This window comes from Alligator sinensis, unplaced genomic scaffold (assembly GCF_000455745.1).
Source record: "Alligator sinensis unplaced genomic scaffold, ASM45574v1 scaffold215_2, whole genome shotgun sequence".
Classification (NCBI taxonomy): Eukaryota; Metazoa; Chordata; order Crocodylia; family Alligatoridae; genus Alligator; species Alligator sinensis.
In genome coordinates, this window is record NW_005842400.1 from 54,844 (window position 1) to 72,162 (window position 17,319).

The 17,319-nt window shown below is 40.5% G+C and overlaps 2 protein-coding genes across 2 annotated transcripts in view; one reads left to right on the forward strand and one right to left on the reverse strand.

Annotated features, from left to right (window-relative positions):
• The window catches only part of GRAP2 (GRB2 related adaptor protein 2), a 45,207-nt gene extending 38,786 nt beyond the window's left edge, over nucleotides 1-6,421 (reverse strand). Inside the window, exons 1-2 of the mRNA XM_006029825.3 lie at nucleotides 6,396-6,421; nucleotides 6,238-6,315 (exon numbers count right to left, since the gene is read on the reverse strand). The gene's annotated coding sequence lies outside the window, so the exon portion shown is untranslated. The remainder of the gene's footprint in view (nucleotides 1-6,237; nucleotides 6,316-6,395) is intronic.
• A 5,493-nt stretch (nucleotides 6,422-11,914) lies between these two features.
• ENTHD1 (ENTH domain containing 1) overlaps nucleotides 11,915-17,319 on the forward strand; it is a 70,923-nt gene continuing 65,518 nt past the window's right edge. Inside the window, exons 1-2 of the mRNA XM_006029865.2 lie at nucleotides 11,915-12,415; nucleotides 15,909-16,118. Coding sequence (XP_006029927.2) covers nucleotides 12,067-12,415; nucleotides 15,909-16,118 — 559 coding nt within the window. The 5' untranslated portion in view covers nucleotides 11,915-12,066. The remainder of the gene's footprint in view (nucleotides 12,416-15,908; nucleotides 16,119-17,319) is intronic.

Here is a 17,319-nt window from a genome sequence, read left to right on the forward strand (position 1 = left end):
ATTAGTCATCTCTGCAGTCTTGCGCCCACTGATAGCCATCTTGAATTAGCCACTTTGTGGCTAAGTATGTGAAAATGTACATATTTTACAGTGAAGTCAGTCTCTAGCGTGTGTATAGTATCAAGTCACAAATTCTGTTAGGACACGGAATTTCAACCTATTTAAACAAGTGTACCCCTTCTGGTGGTGGCGGCTGGACAGACGGGGGGGGCTTGCATGCGGTGGCTTCCACCACCACCTACCACCCTGCACTGCCGCACCCCATTTTCCTGCGGCTGGTTGCATATGCAGCTCCGTGGGCTGCTGACAGGCCTCATGCCCGGCCAATTGCACACTGCCCATCAGCAGCCTGTGGAGCTGCATGTCCAGCAGGTCATGGGAAAGTGGTACATGGAGGCAGTGGCGCAGGGCAGTGGGTGGCACAGGGCAGTGGGTGGTGAGCTCCTCCACCCCATGTCCATCCGCAGAATAGTCCTCCTTGCCATCGGCTATTGGCCAAGGGCAGTGGCCTGGTGGCCAATCAAGAGAGTGAGCTGGGGTGGGGGGCGGGGAGGTGCCGTGGTGTGCCACGTGAGGCCGGTGGTGCTTGGCAAACCTCTCCCTTTCCCCCAGGTAAGAGGTGAAGTGTGGGAATGCACTGGGGGAGACATCACCGCCATGACCTGGGCGTGCTCCATCCCTGCCCACCTGCACGTACCCCCTACAACCTTTCCAAGTACCCCTAAGGGTACACGTACCCTTGGTTGACAACCCCTGTGTTAGGGTATCCAGGTGCTGCTGTAATACTGATAATTAATAAGAATCCAATATCTTTGGATGCTTCATGAACTGAGTTGACTCTGAGTACCTTCTGAGGTTTGCCCACTGAAAATTGAGAATAATGTCCTTCTAACCCACATGACCGCTGCTGTTAATCACAGATGACTAACCTTCCCAGACATCACCCTGCAGTAACTGCGACCACATTACATTGACCTCAAGTGACAAGAGAAGCAAATTTGAACAAAGTCATAAAATGCTTTTGTGCCATAAACAAATTGACTAATATATATTATGGAGGCACTAGTCATGACTGTGTAGTGACAGCTGAGTTCTACATTTAAAGCAAATGTGAAAAATAGAGTCTTTCCCCAAATTACTGAACATAATATTTGAGCATAGAATTAATTTTATGACAGTTTATAAGGAAAACTGTTAAATAATTTGAGATACAATTTATTTTAAATACAGGCTCTTTAAGGACCCGAGCACTCTGTGTCTGATATTTTGCTTGTCTAAATGCTTTTTATACTGGAACATCACAAGCTCTTCATTATAGGTAATACTGACTGAAATATTGTGCAAAGTCTTTAAACAATTTCAAATGTAGCCCAATAGTCTTTCTAGTGCATTCTTTAAAAGTTACTTCTTCAAGAGAAGCCAACATGTAAGCTTTTCCTTTATAAAGCTTCACAAAAAGACCAAAGGCTGCCACAGTTAGAATGCCCCTCTCAAAACGACTACCGACTCCCACTGTGATTCTCCATGGGACTAATGCCACAGGTTGCTCTTGATAACTACTCTCTTCATTCACCTTCTCCTCATGGTGCCGCTTTGTACCTCCTGACAGCAGAAGGGGGCAACCATTTTTCATGAGGCAAACTTAGCGTGACTCCAGTTAGAGAGGCCATTTTGAAGGATGATATCTTAACTGTGAGAAACCTGTGGTCTCAGTTCCACTGAAGACTGCCCTGTAGTGATTCTAGGAAGGAAAGGGGGGAAAAAAAACTTCAGATCCTCAAATCTAACATGCTTAAAAAAAACATTTATCAGTGATTTGGTACCACAAACACTGAACTGCCTTGATCATAATCACCTGGTTACTGCATAATGTCATTACAAGGAAAGGAGAGGACTCTGTTAAATCATTTAGTCTTGCTGTGTTGATTTAACTACTTTGAACAGATACAATGGTAATGCACTCTATTGAAAATCAATAGGTAGGTAGACAGACAAAATAAAAGGAAATACCATACAAAGTCAGTCCATTTAGGTAGCAGTTGCACGTGGTCACTGCTCAACATTATTCAACAATGAGGTGCTTATATAAAGCCTGGGTAATCTTAAATAATTTATAATACCTTGCATTTCTGTAGCCTCTTTCTACTAAGAATTGTGAAGCACTTGACAAGCATTAATGAATTGTGACTCATGACAACTCCTTGAGGCAGAAAAGTAGGGCAGGGCCAGATTAAAATATCATTAACAGCAAGGGGAATCAGTAGCCTCTACATTGACTTTGATGGAATTACACTGGCATAATCTATATAAAACCCTTTCTTTCTGCCAGTCCTTCCACAGCATCTGATGAAGAGGTTGTTGTTGCCCATGCAAGTTCATGCCTCTCTGAACCAGTTAGTCTCTAGCAGGGTGCCACCCTGTCGTCCTTCTACTTGACATAATGGTGATCATAATCTTGACTGGCTGCTGTTGGCTGTACATATACGGAGAAACCAAAGCAGAGCGGTCACATCGTGTTTATACACATTTGAACATATGCTAACATAAGGGCAATAAAATATCACACTTGGGGGTGTAAAATGACCGCTTTCTCAGGTGAGGAAGAATTTGTTCTACTCTTCTGTACAACACTATACAATTGTCTGACAGCGGGATGTGTCACCTTCCTCAGAAACATCAGTCATTGGCTACTACTGGAAGTAGCACATTGGACTTTACGAAACAATAGACTGATCTGGCATAGCAAATCTCATGTTCAAACACACAGATAGAGAGCCTCCAATTCCTTATCTTTAACTCCCACACTCATCTGCATTACAAATAATTACTAAAGCACACTTATGCACTAGGCAATTAAAAGTGTCCATCAGCATCCCGGGTAATCCCTTTTAAAACCTTGGGGTTGTAGAATGTTTCTCCTGGGATAGGACTCACTGAATTTTACAACATGATGGCCTGGAAACATATTTAATTTGATTCGGTTATTTATTTATGTAGCTAGATTTTTTCAAAAATTCAAAAAGGAAGGAGGAAGATTTGTGCGCTATGAGGGTTACACAGTGGATGCATTCTGATCGAATAACAAAGAACTGTAGGGAAGGGGGCAGGGGGCAGGGGTTGAAGGGAACATCAAGAAAATGCAAGCCATCCAATACTTCAAGGAAAAGAATTGTTATCAATTAGTGTTGTATGGTGCTTTGAAAAGATAAAGTGCTATTTAACACTAAAGGTTATTCAGAAGAACATGTCTGTGTGGCCCCAAGAGAAGTGAAACAAGATTTTCAAATTCTAATGGAGCTTGGGCATTCTAGTAATTTCCTCTCGTCTCATAATATTTCTTAGTGCTGACCTCTGATCTCCACACCATGATAATTTGGGCATTCTTAACAAGCCTGTTCCACAAAGGTTAGCTTCTTCTAGTTAGGCAGTATTTAAATGGCACTCAGCATGGGTCCCTGATCTGCAGAATAATTTTAAAAATTAAGGTTTCAAAAGAACTCAGAGCCTTTCATGATCGTTCTCTCTTGTCCTCATTTATTTTTAACATCTTTCTAGAAGCAGCATTTGCCATGGCTGTGCTTCAGAAACAAGGAGCTGGGCTAGTGCCACAGAAAAAAGATGCCCCCAATCCCAAATGAAAACTTAGAAAATGCTGTAGTAGAACAGACCATTGGTCTATCTAGCCCTGAACACCATCCCCATGGGTAGACAATATCAACATTTAAATAAGGCACCAGCCCTGTAGAATGTTCCTTTGCCTATATAGTGAGCATCAGTTTATGCCCCATAAGAAAGAAGGTTAAGAGAACAAGAAAATATTTAAAGAAATCCCAATTTAAAAAATATACGCTGTTTAACATAAAAATAAAAGCTATAGCAGCATTGTCCACTTTTTAAAGAATGAATCAAAGGTATTCATTTAATTGCTAGGTTGGTTACTGATTTCTGTGCCTTAGTTTCCTTTTCTGTAAAATAGGGGTATTAATATTTACCCATCATTATAAAGCATTTAAATATTTTAAGATTAGAAAGCATACATGATGAGTGCAAAATGTTATAATGCAGTCTCAGCTGGGATTAATGGGTAGCAGTAGCAGAAATGCAAAATTAATAAAACTAAGTGAAAAAAATTAAGTCAAATGAGCAAAGAAGTCTCTTTTCTAAAGCTCTCTTGAGGGCTGCAAAATTAAAGATTTGGAAAGACAGAAAGGGATTTGTGGGGCCACATATGAGTGGATTGGAATATGTTTGTGGCCACTACAGCCCTCCAATCAAGCAAATGATTATCATTATATGCTACATACTGTTCTAAGGAGCTGAAAGTAGGATGCAAAACTAGATTTCTTCTATAACCAAGCACCAGAGACAGAGAAGAATGGGAGAAGAGGACGCGGTTAAACAAAATGTTGGAAGACTGATTCTGATTAATTGATAAGCTTTGTGAATGTCAATACTTTGGACACTGTTTATGCCACATGGACAACTTCTGTTTTTTACCTATATCACGGACTGAATTTGGGGATCAAAGTGAAAAAAACTAAGAGTTTGGCTGTGAATCTCATGCCACTAAACAAGAAACGAAATTGCTAGGATGGGAGCACTGTCAAGGGAAAAATGGAGTTAGGGGACAGAAATGATCTTTATACTGACAAGAAATAACAATAAAGCCAAAAGAGATTGCTAACAGTTAGAAGTAGGACAAATATGAGACAAAGCAGCTGAGGAAAAGGAAATACTATCTGAATGGAGAAGATAAGATAGTAAGACATACAACCAAGATGAATACATGAGGCCCTGGATACTGAGAGATGCTCAAAACTTTGAATGGCAGAGGCAAATGTCATTTTGCAATGTCGCTTTTCTTCAAATTGAACTATTTCCAGAGATAGAAGACATTTAGATTAAACAAAACAAAACCAAGAACAGCTCCCACCAATCCTGAAGCTCATATACTCCAAGTCGTTCCTGTTTTGTTGCCTAAATAAATGGGAACAACACACATAATGGCTAGTACTATGACGCAAAAAGATCTATTCTGGACCAAACCCTTTACACTTTGTGGGATTACCAAGGTTGGATTTAAGAAAGCTGAAAATACAAATAAAAGTAGCTGTAAATGGAAATTCCAAGGATTGCTTTAGAAGGAAGAGATCAACTTCTTATCAGGGGCAGCATGTTAATAAGGGACAATGATAATGTGCTTTCTTCACACCTTGCCCCTGATCCATTTCACATGCACCACACGGTACCCATTTACCAGATAGCTGTCCTTAGGAATGCCCCACTCTTCTTAGAAAAAGCTTCATTTGCAGACAAATGTAAATAGTAAAATTGTTGCCCCCAATAGCACCTAGAGATTTTTTTTTATCTAATGAAGTTTTTACTGATGAAGGATGCTCAATTAAGTTCTGAAGACTGAATTCCTCCCACTGCTCCCACTTTGGGTACAACATGGCTGAAGCAGTAAGAATCTTTGAAAGCAATCTTCACACTGCCGCTCTGCCTCAGGCCTGCCTTATAGGAACTGCAGTGCAAAATGGTACAGTATGTAGCACTCATAGCATTTCAAATCTTCAAAGCATTTAACAAACAAAACAATTACAAGCTAACAGTGGGGTTCAGTTTTGATAGCCCATTCATGCCTTACCTTCTTAACTGGCATAACCAGTACTGGCAATGGTAATGAGGCTTCTGTGATAAAGGAACTCAACCAGAACCCCATACACACTTCACATGTATCGACTGTAACTCTTTTGTCAAACCCAGTTCAAAAGACAATGCCAAACTTATGGCTGAAGAAGTCATCTAGCCTACTGAAGAACCCTACCCTGCTGGGACGCACTTCAGTCTGTTGTGAAGCATGGGAAGCTTTGTGCTGACCAACCTCTCTCAGGATAACTTTAATTACTCCAGGATTTTGGACAGCTTCCTTCTATCAAAGCCTTGCCTGAAGGAAAGTGCAAGGTTTTTTTTCAATTAACAAGAAATCTGATGCCAATATTTTTTGTAATACTCTCCACAAATACTCGTGCACTTGGCACATTCCCATTCCACAGACAGCAGAGAGATGGGAGTTTGATATAGTGATGACAAAGCTGAACACACAATGAATCTTGGGCCCTGCAACTGGGGTCTAATTTATGTAACTGTGCAGAGGGCTTCCGGCTGATTTGAACCCATACAGTCAATGATTAAAGGAATCTTGTTAAAGGAACAAGTATTGAATCCATCACATACCTCTGAGAACAGGCAAGTCTGAGAAAGTGTCTCTTCTTTGCTTCTGGTTGTAATAGTCCACACTTTTCAGAATCTAAGCTGAAACAAAATGATATTGAGAAACCTGTGTTTTATATGTATGCAACCATTCTGTTCCTGCCCTCAGTTTAAGCACTTACCAAGGGTAGAAGGTTGTAGAGCCATTCAGGATTATACAAACCCTTCACCACAGCGCCCTCGCTGCTCCCTTGTGAAGATCAGCCAATCATGCACTCAGGATACAAACCACAAACCACGCAGGAACTAGCAGACACGGCAGCTCAGAGAGTTGGGCGTGGGGCTTAGTTAGCATAGCATGGTTTTGCTTTTCTCACTGCCAAGGTTAAACCCACATGCAGAATAGGTTCTGCAGTTCTGTGCTCTAGTTGCACTGAACAAGGTCCCATGTATACCCCATGACACGCTCATTCCTCTGGCTCTGACCATGTCCTACCTGTAGTAGAGACCATATTCTGCGCACCATACACAATCATTCTGTTTGACATATAGGAATGAGATCCCAAGTGTCAGTCTTGAAACATTGTGCTTTTCATACTGCAAGGCATCAAAATGGCAATGCATTGCCTATGTGCTAATTTGCAGGGATGTCTCCTGCCAAAATTTCTCCTTCAGTTTGGAATGGCCTATGCCCAGGCCTGATCCATGTACAATGCATGCAAGTGTCTGTGTAAGTCTCTGCAAGAGAGAGCATGCAACCACTCTGTGCTAGGGGTGGATGAGACAAGAATCAGCCCCACAAAGCAGGGATTTTAGTAGACTCTGAAATGAGAATAGCTTGCCAATGGGTCTGTAAATCATGTGGCAATAGGTGCAAAGCGCTCACTTCCTGTAAGCCACAGTCTAACTGGGGAACATATTCATTCATTGATGCATCCCGTTCAGGCACTGTGGGGTTGGGGCGTAGCCTTGTCCTGGAGGCCTGGATGAGGGGACCGAGAGGGGAAGGAGGTGGTGGTGGAGACTGACAGTGGTCAAGGCTGGTTTTGTGGTAGCTTGTCACTACTGAATTTCTTTTTTGCTCAGATTGTGAAATAATTATGGATAGTAAAAAAAACCCCCCAAAACAAAAAGCCCCATGAAAATAAAAGGAAAACCATAAAAGCAGAGGCCTCTTTGCCTCTTGTTTGACTGAGATCAAAACACCTGCCAGAGCCCAACAATCAGTCCCTCCCCACAAGAATGAATGCGACAGGGCTCCACCTGCCCCTGGCAGCAGGGCTCCTGTGATTGGCAAGGCACAGGAGGGCTAGAACTCTGATTGGCTGAAAAGAGAAAAGGGGTGGGTCTGGGCAAATTATTGACAGAAGCTTCCAGGGTGCAAGGCAGCACTGTGTAGCCAGGCCGTCTCAGTCAGGAGGTGAGGGCGGGACTTGCACAGATGATTGACAGCTCATTTGAATGCAGGGGGACGGGTAGAGAGCAAGCATTCTGATTGGCTGAGGAGACAGAGTGGGGTGGGCCTTTGCATCTGATTGATGGCAGTTTGAATTTTAGGCGGGAAAATGATGCCCAACGGTCATGGCAACTCTAGTTCCCTCAGGTAAAGGGAGTTGAGCCTGGCAGCATGGGCCCCAGCCTTAGGTGCTGCATGGGCTTCAGAGTGTGGGCAGGCGACCCCCTCTGCCCACAGCTAACCAGTACCCATTTGCAGTCGGCCCGAGGCGGCGGCTCTGCCTGCCCCTGCTGGGGTGTCTTCAGGGCCAGGGAGCGGCATGAAGCACAGCTACCCTGACCAGAGCCCTTGCTGTTATGTGTGTGGAGGTGGGAAGCAAGGATTGCCCCCATGCCATCCCACCCTTATGCATCACCCTTCATCCTGCTGCTAGGACCAGCCAGCAACTGCTACCAAGGACTGGCGGGGGCCGCCCCCCCCTCCCCCCCCCCCCCCCCCCCCCCCCCCCGCGGGGGGCGGGCGCACCAAGGACTGGCGGGTCCAGCCTCCCCTTCCCCCTCCCCTCCCTTCCCTCCCCGGGAGCGGTGTCGTGCTCTGTACAGCAAGGTCCTGCCCTGTTACCACTCGGACAAGCTTATCACCCTCTGCCGGCGTCGCCTTTCCCTCTCCAACCCTTTTCCCTGCGGCATGGTGATGGCTACCCCAGTCATCATGTGGTGAAAGTTCGACGAAAATCAGAAATACCAAAATTTCTGAGCCCAGGATCCTCAGATCTCTGAATTTCTTGTCATCCTTTGCTTCACTTGCGCTTCAGGGCTGTTTTCTTGATGGGGCTTCCTTGACCTGGCTCATCACATTTCAGGGCTCATCAATACCATTTGAAACTTGGCCACACACAGCTCTACCTACCTTCTAGCCTGGGAGGGGTAAATCTGCTCTTCTTCCTGCCCTTCCAGTTGTTGCTAACATTAAGGCACAACGCTGCAACCTGCAGGGACCAGCTCTATTTGTCCGTCTCACAAAGTAGTATGGATATGGTGACAAAAAAGACAGGCAGATTATTCAGCAGAAACATTTTGTGCCAAAAAAGAGTTGCCCATTTGAGGCAAATTTGCCAGATTATTTCAATCAAAAAACACCCCTGAAGATTCCATACAGTGTAAACATTTCATTTTAATGTCTTTTTTTTTTAATAAAAAAACCTTTTATTTTTTACATTTGCTTTGATTTTATTTTGAGAAGTTTAAAACCAGCTAAAAAACTCTTCAAAATTAAACTGCTTTTAAAATTTCAGGTCAAACGAAACATTTTTTTGTTTGACACAAAAGTAAACCATTTCACCTCTTTGGTTTGCCAGAAATTCACAATATTTTGTCTGGAACTAAATTAAATGCATTTCTTCCCAATACTGTAAGTAAAAGAAAACAACTCCCTCCCACGGCCCACCCCCAGTTATTTGCACAGCTGTACTAACACTAACCCAGAGATAGCTGGCTTAGGGAATGAGAAGCAGAATGTGAGAATCAAATATTGATTTCTTGCCTAGTAAAACAATAGGCTAAATACAAACCACAACTTCATTTACGTGACATTTTATTTATGATATTACCTGACAAAACAGAAGACAGGAAATTCACAGCTATATCCAATTCTAGGTACTCAGCTGTGAATTCTCCAGCTTTATGGTTCAGCTTAACATGAACTGTGTTAATGTACATCATTGTTTCTGTTTTTTGGGAGGAATAACGTTGGCAAAGATGACATTTTAAGTTAATGATCTGCATTTAAATTACAAATCATTGAGTTACATCATTTTCATTAGGTGTGCTACTCTTTTAGAGATGGACCCAGGGTACTAAATAAATAAGCTATTCTAAGTATTTTCAAAAATTACATTGTAGAAATGTATGACTAAGAGGGACTTCAAAAGAACTCTTGGTCCAACTCCCTGTATTGAGGCAGACTCAAGTACATCTACATCATCATTTAGATCCAAGCATCCTATATACCATTGTCCCAAATTAATCCCTCTAGAAATCCATGACATTGCATTATAATGATTTTGCACAACTAAAATATTTGGGGGCATTTAAAGGTAGGGGGACATCTGTGCTGATACTGCCTATGCTGTGCCTGTAAATACATATGTGCCTGCTAGGCATAGAGGCAACTTCAAGCAGGAACTTTTGTACATTTCAACATCAGTAAATTACCCTTTTAAAAAAAATGTATTGAATGCCTTTCTTGCTTGTAATGGATACCAAAATCAAAGTTTTAGTTCTAAGAAATTCAGGATGAATGAGGGAGGATCCAGCCAAGAAAAAAAAAAAGACACTGGTGCTAAGTGTCCCGCTCAAGCTAGTTATGATTCCAACAGGGTTATCTAATTGACTTGTGAAGAAACAGATTGATATGTGATGCTATATAACCAATGTCACAGTGCATCTCTGCACTGAGAGAAAAAGAAAAATACACAAAGGCAAAAGAGAAATTTCATGATTAAAATTTGTAATAGCTTCATTGAAACACATTATAAAATCAGTTTTTTCTCTGCAGGAGTGAGACAGATAAAAATTGACTCCATTTGAAGTACAAACAACAAAGATAGTCAGGGAGTTATAAAACAGATAGCACCCTCCTTAGAAAGATTTGTCTTTTGCTCTCAGTTCCTAGTGGTTGCAGTGATCTCTCTCTCTGAAAAATCTTAATTAAACCAATACATTTTCCATCTAAGATGCTTGAAGATGTGCACACTTCGATTAAAAAAAAGGTTAATTATCATCTTTATTTAAAAAATGAAGGTGGTAACATTTTACTGTTTTGCTTCAAATTTATGTCTATCCTTGTATTAAAAAAACCCAAATGAATCAATCAGGAATGTGATGGGGGGTCAGAAAGGAGAAGGGTGTTGGTTGATGGGAGAAATAAGATAGAAACACACACATTTATTATACATGTTAATATCTTGTCTTTGGAAGGTGCAAAATACAATTATAGGCTGGGTGCCTGTCAGGGCTTGAAATCAATTTGATACACAACTAAGGTAGCCTTCATTGGTGACTGTCAGGAGTTGTACAAAGACCTACCCACCCTAGTGCTAACTAATGAAAAGTAGGGAGGGGAACAGAATCATCTTCTAAAACTGTGAGCTGACAATTCACAAGCATCATTGAAATCATTTGGAGGCTGTATTCCCTTTTTATGCTATTACTGCATGAACTAAAATGCACCCCCCCCCCCCCCCGTTTGTCACACCAGCTGCCAACACTAATGGATCCAAGCTAATCAGTATAGAAACACTATTCTTACACTTTAGTGGAGTCCTCAAGCATGAGACGTATCCTTTCTTATTCCATAGTTCCATATATTGTACTGGCAGTGCAATCTAGTTTTTACTCGCTCAAGCCTGGTTCTGGCATTTGAATTTAGACTGCTTGTTGTATGTGTTCAAACATGCTAATTATAGAGAGATCATACAAGACAACTGAAACCCTGGTTTAAGAATGGAAAGTATTGTATAAGTGTATTTAAACTTACTGGTTAATAAAATTTGCTGTCCCTTCTCATTTCAGGTGTCTTAACACTTATATATATTTTTAATGTATAGAAGTCAAAGGACTTTACTAGGATTGCATCCATTATTATGTACATAAGTAAACAGCACAGAAAGGTTAGGTGGCTTGCCTGAAGTTAGTGAATTACTATATTTTCTCATGTACAATATACATTTTTATTCCAAAAAATAGCTGCTGGAAATTGAAATGTGCGTTATATGTGATATATACTGTAAGAACAGTTTCTGCCAGTTACAGGGCAAACATAAAAGTAAAATCTGCACACAACTCACAGGGAGCAGAACACGGAGGAGACCTGGCTGCCTAGCTGCTGCTACTTAGTTACTTACTACAAAGATTTTTTTATTCTTCATTTTGCCTTTCAAAAACAGGGTACATATTTTATTCCGGGAGATGTAAGCAAGAAGATATGGGCATGACAAGGGTAAGAGCAGAACCAATCTCATCTTTTTATTTTGTTGCCATAATGCAGTCTCCCTTATCTGTTCATGGACCTCCATTTCATGCTAATCACCTCCACAAGGTAATTGAAAAAAACATTCTTTTCCATCCCCTTATTTTTGGGGGGTTTGCTAACAAACACTCCCAGTCCTACCCGGCCTATGTAGATGTGAAACTGAGAACTACACTATATCAACCTATTCCTTTACCATCAAAACTAAGTGGGTAATAAATAACATGTCTTCCTTATGCTTTCCTATTTGCAGAATTGTGGTGGTTTGCTGAGCTGGAGCTTGAAAACACACAGGCAGGGACTGCAGCATGGGAACCCTCTGATATCTCTTATTAACTTTATACACTGAACTGCTGCTTATCATATCCATGGCATTCAGGAGGCACATGAAGAACTTGGTAAAAAAATATTCTGATGCTGAGGTAAAAGTCAGGGAAGCAACTTCTAATGACCCTTGGGGCTCCTCTAGTTCGCTAATGTTAGAGATCAGTGACCTGACGTACAATGCAGTTTCTCTTTTGGAAATTATGAACATGATATGGCACAGGATGAATGACCATGGAAAGAACTGGAGGCATGTGTATAAATCCCTCACACTCTTGGATTATCTCATCAAGAATGGATCAAAGAAAGTCATACATCATTGTCGAGAGGGCTTCTTTAACATTCAAGCATTAAAGGACTTTCATTATATGGATGAGGATGGAAAGGATCAAGGTAAAGGTGGCTTGACAAGTCCTGTCAATTAAAGTTAAGAAGGTGCTGGTGGGATTACTTAAATTAATTGCTGAAGGAAAGATAGCAAGTAATTATAGCTGCACCAAAGAAATTTAGAAAGAGGATAAGGAGGAGCAATTTACCATCATATCAGCAAAAAAAGTATGCATAAAAAGCACCTTCCTAACAAATAAAATCAAGGGTTAAATCTTAGATCCATTGACTCTGATGGAGCTAGGATTTCACTTCATATGTCTATGGACTAGTGAAAGAAGTTTAAATACAATGTGGGGTGAGCTGAAATGCTGGAACTGATAAAAGATTTACATGCAGTTGGCATTTCTGAAAAATGGTGTGATGAAAATAAGCAGTCAGAAACCATATTTTTCTGGTTGCTGTAAAATATACATTAAAATAGGGTGAGTTGTAGTACTCAACATAGGACTTTTCAAGAGAATTTGTAGGTGAAGTGCATGAAATAGCATCTGTGAGTATAAAAGTCTCATGTCATAGGAGTATTTATATGACCACATAAATTAATATGGCTTCTAAGTGCCTCATAGTAACATGCAAAATGTCCAACAACTGGGAGGCAAATGCTGAACATGAACAGGCCCTGTAGTCTCTAAAACTGATAGGTCTCATGGCAAGTAACACAGGCTTTAGCTCTGTAAAAAAGTGTGATTGATGCACTAAATAATGGTGACACCTATATAATTAGGTCTGACATTATTACAGTGGGGAATTCAGGTCAGTTTCCACTGAAATTGTTCATATTTAAAAGTGAAGGTTTGATGTTTACCATTGGTATGCCTTTCCCATCAGAACTTACGTACATTATCCCATCACAGGAATGATGAAAAGTGGAATTTGATGGCTTAGAAAAATGGTAATGGAGTATAGGAGCATTTTAGTCAGTGGAACCTGTGACCATAAATTCTTGTCATATGACATCTATGCAGTGACCTTTGAGAAAAGAGCTGGAAGTCACACTCCAGTGCAGAGTAGGAAAGTGTCCATATTACAAAACAGCCACCTAGTTTCATACCAGTTGGTCCACTCGCTGGCGATCTGTACAGAGAGATCATGGACTGAACATGGTAAGGCCATAGTAAGTGAATTTATCATTCAGCTCTAGCACTGGTTCCTTTAGGGTATTATTGATGACACACCTGTGAGCCAGTTTAGGAATCTTGCTCTGCCCCTGTGCATAACACCTATTCTGGAGATAACAGAGGATTTTCCATCTGGTACCTTTTACAAAGCCTCTGTCCTAAAGCCAATTCTAGTTTACTGCAAAGGATGAAACTGGTAAAGGATCTGGGAGTTTTATTTAAAGAAAATTAGTCTAATCAGCCATTAATATGTGTGTGCATGTGCGTATGTATGTGTGCGCGTATTATATGGGTTAAATCAGGATGTGGAAATCCCACCCTAAAATGGACTTAGGTCTTAATTGGAATGAGGATTATTTACATAGGACATGGAATTCCTCATCAAGTAATTTTGCATTCTGGGGAATAAATACGTGGATTATAGTGTTATGTACAACACTTATTCTTGCTGTAGTGATCCATGAAATTGCAGTTAATTTTGTTGAAATGAACCATTATATTTTTAAGCAGAAGTGAAAGAAAATGAGAACGAGAAAGTAAACTGCTAGAAGCTGAACTTCAAACACAAAATTAAATTATTAGTAAGAATGCAGTCCTGCTAGGATCTGCATGAGCTGGTAGATGAAGTTACTTGTTTGTTGGCCTTCAGACCCAACCAGACATACACCTTGCCATAATAAGTTAAATGAATTATTGGTGGCGATGGGCCTGTCACATTGGACAATCCATGTCCCTATGTGATGCATGTGAAAGTGAATTCTAGGTGATACAAGCGTAATGCATCTCCTACTGACTTTGTGATGCTATTTGTATCTGTCCCACAGAACAAAATAATCACATCATGACACTACATCATGACACTGCTATAGTTCGATTTTCATGTAATGATGTTGCTGCAGTGAATAATGATGTGCTTCATCTTACACTGATATGAAATTAAGTACATTCAAGACCATTTCATCATCCTACAAGAAGCTGAGGGTCACAAGCTTAGACTTATAAACACTGGAACTGTCCCTCAACCATTTCGGATTTCAGTGACTCTCTTAACTTTGTGGTAGTATGTAGGTCAACCTATAGACCGAAACTTAACTGGCTTATGCAAAAATCAGTTTGCCGTGCCTGGACTCTCCAGCTCGAAATAGTTATCAATGAATAAATAAAAGCAATAGTGATATAAATACAGTAATGCATCTTAACACTGAATTCTTAAATGTATACGTCTGTGTAAAATAGATCTCGAAACACAGGCAGAGAAGATATGAACAGACCTCCACCGTTGTCTCTCACCTGCTATTATAGGTATTCAGGTACATACGTTAAGGCCTCTGCTCACACTAAGGATTAAGAATAAATATTCTTCTGCTCTCCCATTTCTACAGTATCTGTCAGTATAAGAAGGAACATCGTGACACGTAGGTTTTAGTAAAGCTGTAACAGGATGCCAGCACTGTGTGTTTATTTTTTCGGACAGAAAGTGCTTTCAGTTTCATCACTGTAACAGCTTCCAAGTAAATTCAGGTCTGTGCCTCTCCTAAGCAGAGCAACCAGCTTTGTTACATTCATGCCAATATTGCTGGTAATTTAGAGATATTTATACACACATGCACAAGCTCTAAACACAGTATATATTTAGAAGAATATCATAAAGCATGGTTCTTTTTCTGTCTAGACAAAATCATTTAACAGGAGAACCAAACTCTCTTGTGAGAGAGATCTGTAATTCTTGGCATTTTTTTTTGACTGTAGAATTTTGGAGCTGGATAATTTTTTTCAGATGCTGAAGAAGAAACATGCTTTAGCATCTATTTTTTTCATCATAACTCATGTTGACACTATATACAACCAAATCCACATTTTAATGGAAGAACACTATGCATTTGTGCCAGAAGTGTGCTCTAATGGCACTGTTTTGCACTGCTGTACAGGAGGATTGCAGTTTATAGATTGTAAGGCCTGGTAGTAACATGGACTACCTCAATGTTCTCCTTGTCTCAAAAAAGGTAGGGAAGAAATCTTCTTGAGCTCTCTCTCACCAAAGGAAAAGTTAAAAGAATGGGTTGCTATCTTTCTGCAAAGGTAGAAAGTAAAAAGGAAAAGAAAGTTTTCAAAGATCACTCCCTAAAAATAATCTTCAGTAACTACACAGGCAGTTTCAATCTTTAAGTAGCTGAAGAAAAGTTAAGTCTAGTAAAAGACAATGCTTTTATTTCCTGGGCCATTGTCCTATGGTTATAAACTAATTAAGCATTCTCAGTTACTTTGCATATTTTGTAGTTGCTGAGGGACATTCATCTGGACCTCAGGACAGGTTTAGATAGTTAATTCTCCATAGGTTTATCAAATGTTTCTCACACTGGGCCTAATTTCTTTAACAGGTTATCATGTGAGGGAGAAATCTAAGCGACTCATTACCTTGTTAACAGATGAACAGTTGCTGCATAATGAACGTGAAATAGCATGGAGAACTAGGCGTCGCACCTCCTATGCAATGCTCGTTCCTAAGGATGCTACCACCAAGGACTATTCACCAACAATGTCTGCCTCTGAGCCCATACCAGAGCCTCCTGATTCAGAAAATGCTCAAGGTAAAGATCTCAGCCTTAAACGCTAAATACATATGTACCAAAAGCTTTAGACATCAGTACAGGTGGGACTTTGCATTATCAAAACAATGTGAAAAAATATACCATAAGGAAAGATGAAGAACTTAAGAAAGAAAAGGGTGATGAGGCAAATCATGAAGGAGCAAAGTGATGCATTCGTTCCAGTACTTTTCATTTACTAATCTCAAATAAAATTAGTTCTCAAATGGTGAGGTATTTTAACCTATTTCCCAGTAATTATATCTCCTTTCCAGATAAGTTTCACAGTTTTTAACAAAGCTTGGTTTGAGAGTCTTTACCCAAAACTGAAAAAACAGAGCGTATGAATGATCAAAGTTAAAGTGATTTGGTAAAAGTGCATAGGAGTCCCAGAGCCTTGTTGCAGGGTAATTTTGGGCAGTTCCTGGAGCTCTTAACCCCTGGATTGCCTACATATTAACACTGACACCTAAAACTAGTTTTAAGCACTTGTTATACTTGAAGAATGAAGAGCTGCTGTGGGTCAGAATTAAGGGGCCATAGCAGATCTGTGTGGAGGATACTAGGACTGCAATAGCAAGAATTGTTACAAGTCAGCATTATGGAACCCTGGCAAAGTAGTTTAGGGATTTTAGGACTGAAACAGAAATGAGGCAGTAGTTAAGACTCTACTGCATTGGCAAAATCAAGGTAAATAGAGCACAACTAGAACAGGGCTGCAGTGGAGATCAGTGTTCCGTGCAGTAGTAGAGAAGAGTAGCAGCACACCACTTGTGTGGCACTAACCTTGAATCTAGACAGCTGTCATTTAGTGAGAACCCCCTCAAATTCACCCAAACAGTACAGCATACACATGAAAAAGGAGGAAATTGATTTTGGGATATTTTGGTGACAAATAAAAAACCTCTCAAGGTTTCAGACTGATCATTCTTTCTAGGATCACTGTCACATGGCATCAACTATAAGATAACTTCCAAATAAGGTGACCGTAGCCTGGTGTGAACTAAACCAAGAAGGCTCTAGGCCAGTGAGAGAGAGCCTACAGGTACAGTTATTTTCAGTGGTTTGACTACTACTTTTTTATACATCATACATTAGGGGAAACAAACACATAAAGGCTATCCATTCACGAGTAAATAATTCTACATAACATTTAAAATTTAAAATAGAAATAGAGTACAGCTGGTGAATAATTGATATTGCC